We start from the raw sequence: 18,102 nt of genomic DNA, 5'->3' as shown, positions 1-18,102 counted from the left end.
AGGAGGAGGAAGAGGAGGAGGAGGAGGAGGAGGAAGAAGAGGAGGAGGAAGAGGAGGAGGAAGAGGAGGAGGAAGAGAAGAGAAGGAGAAGGAGAAGGAGAAGGAGAAGGAGAAGGAGGAGAAAAGAAGACACAAACCATTAGGAAGTATACAATATTTCTTCATTGTCTATGTATCATGTCCTGATTCCTTCCTGCCTTGGCTTCCTCTGGTGATGAATTGTAAGGATGAAATAAACACTTTTCCTACTCAAGTTGTCCTTGGTCATGATGTTTATCACAGAAATATAAAACAAACTAAAACATGTGTCTATTTTACACATGTAGCTCATCACATTACAGGACACAGTGTGATGGATTATATTCCTTTCATATCTTTGACCTTGGGTTTTTCTTTAACTTTAAAATTTATTGTATACATTAAAATTTAGTTTTTATTGAATTTTATCTCTTCCACAGGCTGATCTGTGAGCCATTTCCTAGACCACCTGGAAAATGCTACTTGAGGCTTGTTATATGGAGGATAAAGTAAAATTTGATTTTGTGCTTTTATAAAGAGGAATGTAAAATGTATATGTTAGAAAGTAAATGTTAGAATTTATATAAAAGCTTTGTCTGAAATCCAAAATTGCTTTCCTAGAAAAACTTATGCTTGGCAGTCTCTTCCTCTATTTTGTCACAGTTCAAATCCTATTTCCAGTTTCCCCTTACTCTTCCTTTGATGTCCCTTCAAAATGCTTGGAATTCATGGTGATCATACACTAGAAGGCCTGAATATTCAAATAGGAATCAGGTTATTTGCTGTGTTGTTATGGGGGCTTCTTGGAATAATGGCTTTAGCAATAACTCTTTATTGTTGTTGTTATTAATAAAATATTATTACTAATATTATTATATCTATGTGTGTTCTGTTTGCACATATGTCTGTATATTACATGTGTACCTGTTGCCCATAGAGCTCAGAAAGAACGTCAGATCCTCTTGGTCTAAAGATGCAGACAGTTGTGAGCATCGGCTGCCTTGGTGCTCAGAATTGAATCCTAGATCCTCTGGCTGCTGAGTCATTGCTCCAACCCTTTAGCAAATAACTCGCTAAAAATTTTCTCTTTTTCTCTCTCTGTCCCTCTGTGTCTCTTCTCTTACTCCTCCTCACCTCTCTATCTAGTGTTTCTGTGACACACTTTGTCCCTCCCTCCTTTGTGGAACCCTCTCCAAGTCCTTACAATTTTTTAAATATTTGTGTGTGTGTGTGTGTGTGTGTGTGTGTGTGTGTGTGTTCACACGTGCAGGAGCTATGGAATGTATACAGAGTTCAGAGGAAAACTTGCTAGAGGTAGTTTTATCCTATTATATGTGTACTGAATTAGTGTAAGGCTTAATATCATGAACCCTCACCTTCTGAGCCATCTTACCAGCTGCTTTCTCAGACCCTTCTGATGCTAAAAAATGAAAGGAAACTAGATAACCTAATAGTCTAATAATCACAACAGTAATAGCAGCTTTAGTTTTTACTACATTATTATTATGAGTTACATGTTTTACTTTCATTTAGTCATTAGTAGATTCTATAGAGTAGATTCTACCATTTCTTTCATTTTACAGTTGACAAAATAATTAGAGGCCAATAATTCCCTGTCAGATGCCATCAGTCAAGACAAAATGGTGCCTGGTAAATTCAGAATTTGAAGACAGCCATGTTTGGCTCTGAGCTCTTGACCCCCGTTATCTTATTTTAGCATTCTCAAGTGACTGCACAAATATACAGAGCTGGCTAGACCACGAAGAAAGAAGAAAGAAGGAAGAAATGTACTTAGAGGTCTTCTCTGGGTTCATGAAAGTGAAAATTCAAAAAGGAGGAGAACTGAGATAGGCTCTACTCTGGTGTGGTCAGTCATGGAACACAGTGCTGACTTACCTTCTGTGGTATGTGACATGGCCCTCCTTAAAGTCAAACTTGTGCAAAAGGGCTTGTCCATCAAACAAGTGATAGAAGGGCTCACATCCAACTTCAAAGAGCCCTGGCCCGCAACGGAGAAGACTTCCAGTGAGCCAGAGGGGAATCCTGCCTACAGCAAAATGAGATGTCAGGTGGTACTACTTACTAGATTCCTTAGGTGTCTGTCTATTTGTTATTTATCAGCTTACCTCTAGATAGAACATCACTTTTTCTTATGCAATTTGGTGGATAAAAAGTGCAAGGATAGATTTTTTCTCTCCAGTGACTTTCTAAGGTGGGACCAGCTGGGAGGCACAGGCCTCACAAGTCACAGGGCAGCAGGGACAGGATCCTCCATCTACACCTAGAAGTTATGGTGGTGAATCTGCAACTCTCTCTGTCCCTTTCCTGCAAGTTGAGAGCCTGCCTTCAGAGAGTGCTTTAACCCAGGGACTCGGGTGAGAGCCGCGATTTTCTTTCAAGTGACTTTCTAAGGTGGGACCAGCCTGGAGGCACAGGCCTCACAAGTCACAGGGCAGCCTGGTCAGGATCATTTCTACCTCAGACCACACCTAGGAGGGACAACAGACCCACAGCCCTCTCTGGACCTTTCCCAAAAGTGTAGATCCTGTCTCCAAGGTGTATTCTGACCCCAGGACTCAGGATGGACCAGAGGAGAGCTGATCTCCCAGAAGTACTGACACCAGCTCATAGACCCATAGGAGAAACAAGCTCTAGTCAGAGACAGCAAGAACCTCTAACACCAGAGGTCAACAGATGGTGAAAGGCAAATGCAAGAATCTTACTAACAGAAACCAAGAATACCTGGCTTCATCAGAACCTAGTACTCCCACCACAGCAAGTCCTGGATATCCCAAAACACCAGAAAAGCAAGATTTGGATCTAAAATCACATCTCATGATAGTGTTAGAGGAATTTAAGAAGGACATGAATAACTCCCTTAAAGAAATACAGAAGAACACAGGTAAAGAGGTACAAGACCTTAACGAGGAAACAAAAAAAAAATCCCATAAAGAATTACAGGAGCTCATGGGTAAACAAGTAGAAGCCCTTAAAGAGGAAACACAAAAATCCCTTAAGGAATTACAGGAAAACACAAACAAACAGGTGAAGGAATCGAGCAAAACCATCCAGGACCTAAAAATGAAAATAGAAACAATTAAGAAATCACAAAGAGAGACAACTCTGGAAATATAAATCCTAGGAAAGAAGTTAGGAAACATAGATGCAAGCATCACCAACAGAATATAAGAGATAGAAGAGAGAATCTCAAGTGCAGAAAATACCATAGAAAACATTGACACAACAGTCAAAGAAAATGCAAAATGCAAAAAGTTCCTAACCCAAAACATCCAGGAAATCCAGGACAAATTGAGAAGATCAAACCTAAGGATAATAGGTATAGAAGAGAGTGAAGACCTCCAACTTAAAGGTCCAGAAAATATCTTCAACAAAATTATAGAAGAAAACTTCTCTAACCTAAAGAAAGAGTTGCCCATGTACACACAAGAAGCCTATAGAACTCCAAATAGGGACCAGAAAAGAAATTCCTCCTGCCACATAATAGTCAAAACACCAAATTCACAAAACAAAGAAAGAATACTAAAAGCAGTAAGGGGAAAAGGTCAAGTAACATATAAAGGCAGGCCTATACGAATTACATCAGACTTCTCTCCAGAGACTATGAAAGCTAGAAGATCCTGGGCAGATGTCATACAGACCCTAAGAGAACACAAATGCCAGCCCAGACTACTATACCAAGCAAAACTCTCAATTACCATAGATGTAGAAACCAAAGTACTCCATGACATAACCAAATTCATCACATATATTTCCACAAATACAGCCCTTCAAAAGGTAATAAATGGAAAACTCCAACACAAGAAGGGGAACCAAATCTCTGAAAAAGCAAAAATGTAATCTTCCAATAAAACTAAAAGAAGATAGCCATATGAATGGAATTCCAGCTCCAACAACAAAAATAACAGGAAGGAACAATTACTTTTCCTTACTATTAATATAAATGGACCCAATTCCCCAATATAAAGACATAGACTATCTCATTGGGTATGTAAACAGGACCCAACATTTTGTTGCATACAGGAAACCCACCTCAGTGACAAAGACAGACACTACCTCAGAATAAAAGGCTGGAAAACAATTCTCCAAGCCAATGGTCCCAAGAAAAAAGCTGGAGTAGCCATTCTAATATCGAATAAAATTGGCCTTCAACCCTAAAGTGATCAAAAAAGATAAGGAGGGACACTTCATATTCATCAAAGGTATGATCTACCAAGATGAATTCTCAATTCTGAACCTCTATGCTCCAAATCAAGGGCATCTGCATTCATAAAAGAAACTTTACTAAAGCTCAAATCACACAATGCACCGCACACAATAATAGTGGGGATATTTCAACACCCCACTCTCTGCAATGGATCATGGAAACAGAAACTAAAGCAGGACACAGTGAGAGTAACAGAAGTTATGAAACAGATGGATTTAACAGATATCTATAGAACTTTTTAATCCTAAAACAAAAGCATATACCTTCTTTTCAGCACCTCATGGTACCTTCTCCAAAATTGACCACATAATTGGTCACAAATCAGGCTTCAACAGATAAAAGAAGACTGAAATAATTCTTTGTATCCTGTCAGGTCACCATGGACTAAGGCTGCTCCTCAATAACAACATAAACAATAGAATGCCCACATACAGGTGGAAGCTTAACAACACTCTACTCAATGATAACTTGGTCAAGGAAGAAATAAAGAAAGAAATTAAGGACTTTCTAAAGTTTAAAGAAAATGAAGCCACAACATACCCAAACTTATGGGACACAATGAAAGCAGTTCTAAGAGGAAAACTAATAACGTTAAGTGCCTCCAAAGAGAAACTGGAGAGCGCATACACCAGCAATTTGACAGCACACCTGAACACACTAGAACAAACAAGCAAATTCACCTAAGAGGAGTCAAAGGCAGGAAATAATCAAACTCAGGGCTGAAATCAACCAAATAGAAACAAAAAGAACTATACAAAGAATCAACCAAACCTGGAGCTGGTTCTTTGAGAAAAATCAACAAAATAGATAAACCATTAGCCAGACTAACTAGAGGGCACAAAGACAGTATCCTAATTAACAAGATCAGAAATGAAAAGGGAGACATAAGAACAGACACTGAGGAAATCCAAAAACAATCATGAGATCCTACTACAAAAGCCTATACCCAACAAAACTGGAAAACCTAGATGAAATGGACAATTATCTAGACAGATACCAGGTACCAAAGTTTAATCAAGATCAGATCAATGATCTAAACAGTCCCACATCTGCTCATGAAATAGAAACAGTCATTAATAGTCTCCCAACTAAAAAAAGCCCAGGACCAGATAGGTTTAGTGCAGAGTTTTATCAAACCTCCAAAGAAGACCTAATACCAACACTCCTCAAACTAGAAACTGAAGGCACTCTACCCAATTTGTTTTATGAAGCCACAATTACTCTTATACCTAAACCACACAAAGAGCTAATGAAGAACCTAACAAAGAAAGAAAGCTTCAGACCAATTTCCCTTATGAATATTGATGCAAAAATGCTCAATAAAATTCTTGCAAACCGAATCCAAGAACACATCAAAACGATCATCCACCATGATCAAGTAGGCTTCATACCAGGGATGCAGGGATGGTTTAATATATGGAGATCCATCAACGTAATTCAGTAATAAAGAAACTAAAAGAAAAAAAACCATATGATCATCTCATTAGATGCTAAGAAAGCATTTGACAAAATCTAACATCCCTTCATGATAAACGTCTTGGAAAGATCAGGAATTCAAGGCCCATACTTAAACAGTAAAATCAATATACAGAAAACCAGTAGCCAACATCAACCTAAATGGAGAGAAACTTGAAGTATTTACCCACTAAAATCAGGAACTAGACAAGGCTGCCCACTCTCTCCATACCTATTCAATATTGTACTTGAAGTCCTAGCCAGAGCAATTAGACAACAAAAGGAGACCAAAGGGATAAAAATTGGAATGGAAGAAATTAAATTATCACTATTTGCTGATGATATGAGAGTATACTTAAGTGACCCCAAAAATTCCACCAGAGAGCTCCTAAACTTGATAAAAAACTTCAGCAAAGTAGTTGGATATAAAATTAACTCAAGCCAATCAGAGGCCTTCTTCTACACAAAGGATAAACAGGCAGGGAAAGAAATTAGTGAAAAAACACCCTTCACAATGGTTACAAATAATATAAAATACCTTGGTATAAGTCTAACTAAGCAAGTAAAAGATCTGTTTGACAAGAACTTCAAGTCTCTGAAGAAGGAAGTTGAAGAAGATCTCAGAAGATGGAAAGATCTTCCATGCTTGTGGATTGGCAGGATTAATATAGTAAAAATGGCCATCTTGCCAAAGGAAATATACAGATTCAATGCAATCCTCATCAAAATTCCAACTCAATTCTTCACAGACTTAGAAAGAGCAATTTGCAGATTCATCTGGAACAACAAAAAACCCAGGATCCCAAAACTATTCTCAACAATAAAGGAACCTCTGGTGGAATCACCATCCCGGAACTTAAACTGTACTACAGAGCAATTGTGATAAAAAAGAAAATGACAGGCAGGTAGATTAATGGAACAGAACTAAAGACCCAGAAATGAACCCATACACCTATGGTCACTTGATCTTTGACAAAAGAGCTAAAACCATGCAGTGGAAAAAAAGACATCATTTTCAACAAATGGTGCTGGCTCTACTGGTGGTTAGCATGTAGAAGAATGCAAATCAATCCATTCCTATCTCCTTGTACAAAGCTCAAGTCCAAGTGAATCAGGGACCTCCACATCAAACCAGATACACTAAAACTAATAGAAAAGAAAGTGGGAAAGAGCCTCGAGCACATAGACACGGGAAAATTTCCTGAACAGAATGTCAATAGCTTATGCTCTAAGATCAAGAATTGACAAATGGAACCTCATAAAGTTGCAAAGCTTCTGTAAGGCAAAAGACACTGTCAATAGGACAAAATGGCAATCAACAAATTGGGAAAAGATCTTTACCAAGCCTATATCTGATAGAGAGCTAATATCCAATGTATACAAATTAGACTCTAGAGAACCAAATAACCCCATTAAAAATGGGGTACAGAGCTAAATAAAGAATTTTCAACTGATGAGTACCGAATGGCTGAGAAGCACCTAAAGAAATGTTCAACATCCTTAGTCATCAGGGAAATGCAAATCAAAACAACCCTGAGATTCCACCTCATACCAGTCAGATTGGATAGGATAAAAAACTCAGGTGACAGCAGATGCTGTGGAGGTTGTGGAGAAAGAGGAAACACTCCTTTATTTCTGGTGGGTTTTCAAGCTGGTACATCCACTCTGGAAATCAGTATGGCGGTTACTCCAGAAATTGGACATAGTTCTTCTGGAGGACCCAGCTATACCACTCCTGGGCATATACCCAGAAGATTCTCCAACATGTAATAAGGACACATGCTCCATCATGTTCATAGCAGCCTTATTTATAATAGCCAGAAAGTGTAAATAACCCAGATGTTCCTCAACAGAGGAATGGATAAAGAAATTGTGGTACATCTACACAATGGAGTATTACTCAGCTATTAAAAACAATGAATTTATGAAATTCTTAGGGAAATGGGTGGATCTGGAGAATATCATATTGAGTGAGGTAACCCATTCACAAAAGAACACACATGGTATCCACTCTCTGATAAGTGGTTATTAGCCCAGAAGTTTGGAATACAGGAAGAGCAACCTGCAAACCACAAAACCTCAAGAAGAAGGAAGACCAAAATGTGGTCATTTCATTCCTTCTTAAAAGGGGGAACAAAATACTCATGGAAAGAACTGTAGGACAAACTATGGAGCAGAGACTGAAGGAAGGACAATCCAGCTGATATAGCTGTCTCTTGAGAAGTTCTGACAGTCTCCTACTAATACAGAAGAAGAGGCTCACAGCCATCCATTGAACTGAGTACAGAGTCCCCAATGAAGGATTTAGGGAAAGGACCAAAGGAGCTGAAAGGTTTGCAGCCTCTTAAGATGAAGAACAATATGAACTAACTATACCCTCAGAGCTCCCAGGGACTCAACCACCAACCAAGGAGTACACATCGTGGGACTGATTGCTGTGGCAGCATGTGTATAGTAGAGGATTGCAAAGTTGATCATCAATGGGAGGAGAGGCCCTTGGCCCTGTGAAGGTTCAGTGTAGGTGAATGCCAGGTCCAATAAGTGGGACAGAGTAGGGTGGCAAGTAGGGGGAGAGGGGAGTCAATAGGGGTTTGTTCTTGTTTTTTTTTTTTTGGAGTGGAAACTGGGAAAGAGATAATCATATGACATGTAAATAAAGAAAATATCTAATAAAAATTCTAAAACATAAAAAAAGTGCAAGGATAGACTTTAGGACCATGTGTGAAAATACTAAAACTAAGTGTGTTGATTTTAAAAAACTGCATTTTTTGAGATAGGGAATTTTGATGTTCTATACTCAGTTATACAGAACAAGCTGGCCTCACACTCCTGCCTCTATGTTTTAAATGCTGAAATTAAAGACGTGCACTACTATACCCATCTAGAACGAACCTTCCAATAGAGGCAACAAGAATGTTGGATGAGTTTTTAAAATCTAAAACTTCCATTTATCTTGGGATGTGAACGAGCCCCTTTTATGAAATTCAATCTTTGTGGCAGATAAGGTACAGAGATGAGTGTCAGGATCTGGATTCAGATCTGCTTTCTCTAAGAGCTTTTGTTTCCTCATCCAAAAAAATGAAGGACACCAAGATTGTCATTGGGGACTTCCAGCTTCCACAATGAGGTTTGATCAGTTCTCTCATCCCCAGAAAAGTACATGTTTGCTCAATCCTTACCAGGTTTTTATTTTAAAACGAATGGATTGTTGCCTACATATTAAGTTTCTCCACTAAGCAGACATTAATTATAAATTAGAAAACAATATTTGCTTTGATTGAAAGCTAGTGTTTGATACTAAACCTAGATTGTAATGCCACCATCCAGTTGAAGAGTGTTCACTTCTCTCCTTGCCTTTTATATAGCAGAAAACAGAGGAAAGATTTGCCCAACCTCTGACATTTCACATAGCATCCTGTTGTTCCAGTAAGGTGTGAATCACATGAGATCTTTGGAGAGAGTTGATGGTATTAACAGTGGCTTCTGTCTATTGCTTACCTGATATCTGATACAGGTTGAGTCATTCTACCTAAATTACCTTAGTCTTTACAATATCCCCCAAAACTAAATGTTGGTCTTTAGGAAGTGAAGGAATTGAGGTCTAAAAGTTTTTAAGCCACCCATAGGATTCACAGATGGTGAAATAACAGGACTGTAACAACACTGTCATCTGCAAGTGCTTCTGATATGACAGGCATGACACCATCACTCTTCAATGCAAACCTCTCAGACATTTGTCACTAGGTTCTCTTAAGGTTTCTGTGGGACAGACACTTAAAAGACATTTTCTGTATGGTAGGTACTGAACAAGTCAGTTTCATATTGAAGATGACAAAATTATAATCTTTATTCTTATGAAATTTCAGTTAAGTAATATGTATTTACACTGAGGAAATAAGAGTGGAGGTAAATGAAGGGAGATGATTTTTTTAATTGTTTTATTTTTTATTTGTTTCTTAAAACAGGAGTTCTCTGTGTAGCCTGGGCTGTCCTGGTACTCACTTTATAGACCAGGCTGACTTCAAACTTATGGTAACTTGCTGCCTATGTCTCCTGAGTGCTGGGGTTAAAAGTTTGTGCTACTATCTCCTGGCAGGAGATGAGTTGTAATATCAAAACACGAAGTTCATAAGAAACATTAGAAGCAATTCTCAATGCCCTGGGTTTCTTAAATCTGACTTTTCTCCATCCTATTTTTCATTTTCTCCTGGGTGCAGATCCTTATGATTATTTTTTTTTAAAAAAAACTATTCACTCTATGTATATGTATGGGCATGTGTCAAAGCAGGCATGTGGAAGTCAGAAGACAATTTGCAGTTGGGCTGGTCAAATTTCACCTGTAATACTAGACTGGTATATAGGTTTCTTTTATTTTATTTAGAAAAATATTTTAGAAGAAGGAAAAACACACAATATGAGTTTCATATTTCCTTCCCTGTCTTATAGAAACAGAACCAATACTGAGAGACCTAAATGAATATGAAGGCTGAGAAAAATGATCTTGACAGAAAAGAAAGTTTTCAGAAGAGTCAGACTCTGGTAACTTGAATCTAGTACTCAGAGTATAAAGCAAGAAAGATGTCATGGTTTACACCAGCCTAGGCTATACTGCAAGATGCCAGTTTAGAATACACAATCAGTAAGCAGGCTACGATCAATGAGACCAACCTGTGACATGAGCTGTTAATGGTGAGGACAGTTCCTCCACAGTTTCAAATAGTTTCTTGTAGCCACCAGCAGGGTGTTCAATTCTGAAATGTTGGGGTTATGAGAAAGAAGCACAGGTTAAATCTCAGAGTATTCCGGAGGGTCAGAGGCAGTGCCTCTGTTTTGGAAAAAGGTGTTTAAGGACTCCTTCCAGTTCACCTGCAGCCCAGCCCACTTAGGGTTTTATGTGGTGCTGCTCAGGCACTTCCTTTCAGGTCAAAGAGAATATTGCCACTTTAAATCAAAATGGCCATATTGCCCAAATTCTACTTTATGCAGTTTTTCATGCTTCTGAAAACATATCAATTAATCTGGCTGTGTTTACTTCTATTCCTGAACTGCAACACAAGATTCTTTTAAAGCACTACCTGCCTAGAGACACCCAGCTGAGGCACTCCTGAACGTATGGACTCATTCATTCACATAAAATAAAATCAGCATTCAGAGTCAGGTGCCCCACTCTTTGTTATTCATCATATTATACTATTAGCTCTTCCCATCATCTCATGTCTCTAACAATCCTCAAGAGCTATAGTACTTTCAAGAGAAAGATCGAGAGACTCAGGTTTTATACTTGTTTGCGCCTACTTATGTCTTGTCTTTGCTTACATTTTATAACTTCTTAAAGTGCTGTCCTAACTAGCTAGACCTTCTAATTCTAACTACATTTTTATCAAGCACTTATTATTAGACACTTTATCAAAAGAATTTCATATTGCACTACAGCATTTAAATCTCTCAGCAATAGAATAGGGTAAGTAGTATTATGATATCACTTATGGATTTGGAAAACATTTAAATGTTAAGTAATTTAGACTTAAAACATATACAATTTGCCAAAGCCACACAGGTAGGAAATGACTAGGCAAGACATGAGATTCATATATGTGTTCATAACTGCCTTCCAGACCCATTACAAATCATACAGATCTCACCATCATCTAAATGTGAACTTTATATGTTCTGTTCACTGCAGGAAGAAGTATCTCCAGCTAGGTCTAAGAGCTATCTTAAGCAAGCTATAATCCAGTACTATCTTTCTATACTATCCTGAAATATCCCATTTACCAGAACAAAGTCATGATAGAAGCTCTCAGAGATACTTACTGGATAGACATTTTCTTCCAGTGAAGATTAGAGAGAGTTCTGATACCAACTGTAGGATGAGAAAGCAAGTTCTTAGCTAGGGCTTTTTTGTATGCAATCTAATCCTTATTGGAGGAGCCTGTGGCTCTGGGAAACCACTCCACTCGTCAGCTGATGGAAGGTAACAAAAGTGGCTTTCAACACTTTAGATGCTTGCACACTATTTGGTGTTTGCATAACAGTGTTTTGGCAGTTTCACAGACTTGGATCCTTCCCAAGGAGAGGGAGAAATGAGTTGGATAAAAAGGAGCCATGTGGGCCTGCTATGGCAGTCCTTAGATGACCTCAATCATCACACTTTCTTGGTGTAAGCATCTGTCCACCATTTCTTTGCTGTCATCCTCACTGTGATTCATTAACTCAATTACTAAAAAATATATTTATTATATGTGATCTAGTACTGGTTAGGGAAAACACAATCATTATCATTATGTTGTAACTGTCATGGTGACAGGACACTGTTTGATAAAAATTAGCTATTGTTAACATCTAATGTTATGGTATATGGGCTGCTGTCATCGCATGTTTTAACTCTGTTATCCTTCTTTGGCACAGTTCAGTATTCAGGTCCTTTTAACAAGGCTGAGAACTTTAGCTGCTATTTTTTATTAAAGAGGAAATACTATATGTTCTTGCTTATCACCACTGCTTGCCTGTTGTCCATCACTGTCCTGACCATTGCTTTTGTTCTGCACTCAGAGACTAAATAATATCATTTTATTCACATGCCCACACTCATATTAAGCTACTGTTATTATTAAGGACAGACATGTACTGCCCACAGAAGTCCTAGGAAAATAGACAAGAAAGAGAGAGCAATGATAGCATTTTCAGGAAACTGAGGGATAAATTTAAATTTAATAAGTGGTTATGACTACTTTTCCTTATACAGCAAAACTGTGTAGAGCAATCAATCCTAGTACTCAGAAAAATACTAGGAACTTTCTCAGCTTACTTGCAGCAGGGTCACAGACACAAGTATAGGCAGAAAGAGAGGGTGGTCGTAGCACCCAGTGCCTGGCCTCATTGGAGGTTCTGCTCATTCATGATAGTCCTGAGATGACTTAAGACACTGTGTAGAGGAACTTAGGTAATAACTGTACAGTTAATTCCTAAAGTTCTGTCTTTTATCTATTATAGATATTATGCTAGCTACCTAATATTTAAACTTTTTGTGCACTTCTTTACTAAGTTAAAGTTGGTTTCACCATTTGCAACCAAGGACCTAATTTCTATAAAATGATAGTGGTACTTAGAAGGGATGTATCTATTGGCTTAGGAAATCCTAGAAGAAAAATAGGGCAATCTGAACTAGAAAGACTATATAAAAGCCAGTCAAAGAGAAAGAAATACAGAGTGTAGGCCAAGCTTGAGAGTTTATAAAGTTTAGATATAAATGTTATACAGTGAACTAGAAAGAGGTGAAACTTGTTGTACAGTTGTTTTGTTTGTTTGTTTGTTTTTTAAAAACTTGATATAAGCAAGGGTTTTCTGAGAAGAGGGAACCATTATAGAGAAAATACCTTTATTAGTCTGGTCTGTAGGCAAGTCTTTAGGGCATTTTATTAATTAGTGACTGATGTGGGTGGGTACCCATGAGTAGGTAGATGGTCTTGGGTGCTATAAGAAAGCAGGCTGAGGGTTGGAGAGATGGCTCAGTGGTTAAGAGTACTGACTGCTCTTCTGAAGGTCCTGAGTTCAAATTCCAGCAACCACATGGTGGCTCACAGCCATCTTTAATGAGATCTGATGCCCTCTTCTGGTATGTCTGAAGACAGATACAGTGTGCTTAGATATAATAATAAGTAAATCTTTAAAAAAAGAAAGCAGGCTGAAAAAGCCATGAAGAACAAGCCAGTAAACAGCACTTCTTCATGGCCTCTTCTTTCGTTCCTACATTCATATTCCAGACTTGAGTTCCTACCCTGACTTATTTCAGTGATGAAATGTGACCTGAGAGCTGTAAGATTTAACTTTCTTCCCAAGTTGCTTTTGGTCATGGTGTTTTATCCCAGCAATAGAAACCTAAGACACTTGTCTAGAGATAAGGGAAGGTCCAGTTTTGTAGAACTTTGTCTCACGCAAAAAATAATAGCTCTTCATAAAAAGGGTTTTTGATGAAGAATTACATGATCAACCTTGCATTTTTAAACATCACTTATTATTGTAATGGGCATTTGTAATAGATAAATCATAAGGAGGAACAGATCAAGCAAAGGAAGATTAAAGGAAGATGGCTCTCATAGAAGGATACATTGGGGATGCATATATATGGTCAAATTGAAGAGCTTTTTTAGAGGATGCCTGATCAAGATTTGTGATTAGTATATGTTCTGGGAAAATAAAAGGCCAAAGAGATGACTACTAAATTCTGGTATAATTCAATGGGACCACCCATAGAGTATAAAGAAAAAAAGAGAGAGAAAAAGAAAGAGGGAGAATGACTGGATGAATTTGATTTGGGATTATTACATAAGAACAGACTACTTAGAGAAGATCATTCAAGGGTCCTACATGGAAGCAGACTGATTTGGTTGGGTATGGTTGGGTATCTATATTAAGATAGAGAGGACACTGCTAGGATGAGAGCAGTGTAAGGGAGTAAACAGTAGATACTTCCATCCTTCTTAGAAAGGAGATCAAAATACCCATGGTAGGAAATACAGAGACAAAGTTTGGGACAGAAACTGAAGGAAACTCCATTCAGTGACTGTCGCACCTTGGGATCCATCCCATATACAGTTACCAAACCCAGATACTATTGTGGATGCAAATAAGCGCTTATTGAGAGGAGCCTGATATAGCTGTTTCCTGAGAGGCTCTGCCAATACCTAATACAGAAGTGGATGCTCACAGCCATCCATTGGACTGAGCACAAAGTCCCCTGTGGAAGACTTAGAGAAAGGACCCAAGAAACTGAAGGGGTTTGCAGCCCCATAGGAAGAACAACAATATGAACCAACCAGTACCCCCAGAGATCCCAGGGTCTAAGTTACAAACCAAAGAGTACACATGGGGGGACTCATGGCTCCAGCTGCATATGTAGCAGAGGATGGCCTTGTGGGACATCAATGAGAGGAGAGACCCTTGGTCTCATTAAGGCTTGATGCCTCAGAGTAGGGGAATGCCAGGACAGGGAAGCAGTACTAGGTGGGTTAATTAGCAGGGAGATGGGGGATGGGATGGGGGTAGTCTGGGTGGGGATAAATTTTGCAGTGTAAATAAAGAATACATCTAATAAAAAAGAGACTATTTCCCAAGATTATTCTTCCCATAGTGTTGCTGGCCAGCGGCAACAATAAGATTGGGTTATCTGGAATATGGAGTCAGGAGGAAATTGGCTAGCCATAATGTTACCTTAGTCTATGTGGAAAGATCAAAATTAGACAGCACTCAAGAGTGATCACTCAGCCATCTTGCATTTAATAATAATCTCTTTGTTACAAGCCAACAGGTAAAATAGGTGAGGCAAAACCCCTCCCCCAAGTTCATCAGCATATAGGCCCAATCAGCAGCTTCTTTAGTCTTTGTAGAGGTGGGACTTCCGATGTAACTGGAACCAGGAGCGAGGTGTGGCAAATAGCAGGAGGTGGGCAAAGAGGTGTGGCTATGAGAGGCAGGCAGGGTCAAGCAGGAGGGTTACAATTCCATAGACCAGTAGTTCTCAACCTTCCTAATGTTATAACACTTTAATGCCTCATGTTGTGGTGACCCCCTACCATAAAATTATTTTTGTTGCTACTTTATGACTTTAATTTTGTTCCTGTTATAAATTGTAATGTAAATAGTTTTGGAGATGCAGATCATGCCCCACAGTTGAGAACCATCACTATAGTATAGACTCAAGTTAAACACTCTGTTATTAACTGAAATCCAGTTATGTAATTGTCATTATTTAACTATAAGATGAACAGGGAAGAAAGAAAAATATACAAATCCCTAAAAATGGACAGATAACTTTCTGTGAGCATGCTTATCTGTGTTGTTAACCATGAGTCATAGGAGAACAAGACAGTTGGACAGGGGCTATACAAAAAGATATTCAGAAGTCTATGGTTAATCCTGGCACTTCATCTTAATTCCATGAATAAAATGTTTCTGCAACTTATTACATAATGACTATTTATTTTGCTATTCTGTCATTTTGACATACAATAAGGAGTATGATCTTCAACATTTAATCCCATTAAAATTTCAGCAATACTAATTTTATAATAACTGGAAAGTGACACCTCTCACTAAATATTTTAAGATACATTTTAACTTTTAATAGCTTAAAAACATATATCTTTGTGAATTTTTAAATTTTATGAATTTTTAAAACTTATTTTGAAAGCAATAAGATTTTTGTACTTGAACCAGAGGCTTACATTAAGAAACCAAGTATCACTGATTGCTAAGAATATTGAGAACTGCAAGGGAAAAATTCTAAATATATGTAAACACAGACCTATAAGAATAACACCTGACTTTTCAATGTAGAATCTAAAAGGCAGCAGGACTTGAAGAGATGTTCTACAAACTCTGGGAGACCAGAGTCCAGCCTACACTATTATACCATGCAAATCTTTCTATCACAATAGATGGAGAAAGAATGACATTCCATGATAAAACCGAATTTAAACAGTCTTTACTTACAGAAAGTACTAGGACAACATCAACCTGAATAATCTAACCACACCCAAGAAAACAAAAAAAAATTAGAAATGAAAAAAGGGGAGGACCCACATTACAACATGAAAATAGGGGGATCAACAAGTACTGCTCATTTCTAACATAACATCTACAGACTCAATTCTGCAAAAAACTAACAGAATGGACTAAAAACCAGGATCCATCCTTCTTCTGCATGCACCAAACATACCTTAACATCAAGGATAGACAGGACCTCAGGGTAAAAGAATAGAAAAAGATGTTCATAGGAAGCTGGTGTAGCTACTTTCATATACAAGAAAATAGACTTCAAGCCAAAACTAACCAGAAGAGATAGTGAAGAACATCAAAGGAAAAATCCACCAAGAAAATAATGTGATTGTTAAAATTTATACATCAAATGCAACAGAACCTAAGTTCATAAAAGAAACACTACTACAGCTTAAATTACATATTGACTCTTACACAGTGATACTGGTTGAATTTAATAAGCTACTCTCAACTAACCAACTGATAGCTCATCCAGACAAAACTAAAAAGAGAAATGCTAGCACTATGTGACATTATAAGCCAATTAGATCTAACACATATTTATGGAAAACTTTATACATTTCTCCAAAACAAACCACATGCACAACTATAAGGGCATACTTTAACTACCTGTACATCACTAAATTGGAAAATTTAAAAGAATTGTAGAATTTTATTGATATACACCACTTATAAAAGTTAAATCAAAATCAGATAAGCAATTTAAACAGATCTATTGTTGCCAGTCCTTGCTTTGGTGCAGACCCCTAGTTAGTCTGCTGCACTCAGAGCAGTTGGTACAAACCCCCTACTCCTCAAGCTAATGCTGGGAGCCTGGTGGACTCGGGACCCATCACTCACCAAAAAGCCAGTCTTCCCAAATACTACTCTTCTTCCATCCTTTTCACCTCTTCTGCCAGTTCATTTCTGCTGCGGCAGGCTCTTAGTTTGTCTAGTCCCATGAAGACACCATATCCTGCTCTGTCCTAGATGACCCACTGCACTCAGAGCAGTTGGACCCACTGCAATCAGAGCAATTGAGCAATTGAGGATCAGTTGCACTTAGGGGAGTTGGACAACAGCTTGACTACTCCACTGAAGAGCCATAGTTTGAAGGCTTCCAAGGAGATCTACTGCAGCCAGGGCAACAAATCAGCAGCTTCTCTGCCTCTGTGAAGAGCCCCTAGTTGGAAGACCCCAGAGGCATTTATGATACATAAAGGGCTGCAAGCCTACCAGGAGACCTGAAGCAACCCAGGGACAAAAGAGGTAGACTCTATACAGTCACTCAGACCAACAAACACCAGGGATATCTAGATGGCAAAAGGCAAATCCAAGATCATAAGCAACAGAAGCCAAAATATGAGGGCATCATCAGAATACAATTCTCCCACCACAGCAAGCCCTGAATACACCAACACACTTGAAAGTTAGGAATCTGTCTTAAAATACTATCCCATGAAGATAATAGAGTCCTTTAAGGAAGATATCAGTAACTCACTGAAAGATATATAGGAAAACACAGGTAAACAGGTGAAGGAATTGAATAAAGGAATCCAAGACCTAAAAATGGAAGTAGAAATAATAAAGAAAACACAAATGGAGGCAAGCCTGGAAATGGAAAACCTAGGAAAGAGTTCAGGAATTATAGATGTAATTATTACCAGCAGAGTAGGAGAGATAGAAGAGAGAATCTCAGGTGTAGAAGATGTGGTAGAAGAGATTGACACAACTGTCAAAGAAAATTCAAAACATAAAAATTTCCTAACACAAAGCATTCAGGAAAGTCCGGACACAACAAAAAGACAAAATCTAAAAATAATCAGAGTAGAGGAGAATGAAGATTCTGAGCTCAAGGAACCTGAAAA

General features: G+C 38.2%; 1 protein-coding gene across 1 annotated transcript in view; it reads right to left on the bottom strand.

Annotated features, from left to right (window-relative positions):
* Positions 1-11,567, bottom strand: part of Rpe65 (retinoid isomerohydrolase RPE65) — a 25,713-nt gene extending 14,146 nt beyond the window's left edge. The window contains exons 1-3 of the mRNA XM_031376195.1: positions 11,513-11,567; positions 10,367-10,449; positions 1,915-2,065 (exon numbers count right to left, since the gene is read on the bottom strand). Of these exons, the coding sequence (XP_031232055.1) occupies positions 1,915-2,065; positions 10,367-10,449; positions 11,513-11,523 (245 nt within the window). The 5' untranslated portion in view covers positions 11,524-11,567. The remainder of the gene's footprint in view (positions 1-1,914; positions 2,066-10,366; positions 10,450-11,512) is intronic.
* Between the last annotated feature and the right edge of the window lie 6,535 nt (positions 11,568-18,102).

Source organism: Mastomys coucha, unplaced genomic scaffold (genome assembly GCF_008632895.1).
Source record: "Mastomys coucha isolate ucsf_1 unplaced genomic scaffold, UCSF_Mcou_1 pScaffold16, whole genome shotgun sequence".
Lineage (NCBI taxonomy): Eukaryota > Metazoa > Chordata > Mammalia > Rodentia > Muridae > Mastomys > Mastomys coucha.
This window is presented reverse-complemented; position numbering and strand designations above follow the sequence as displayed.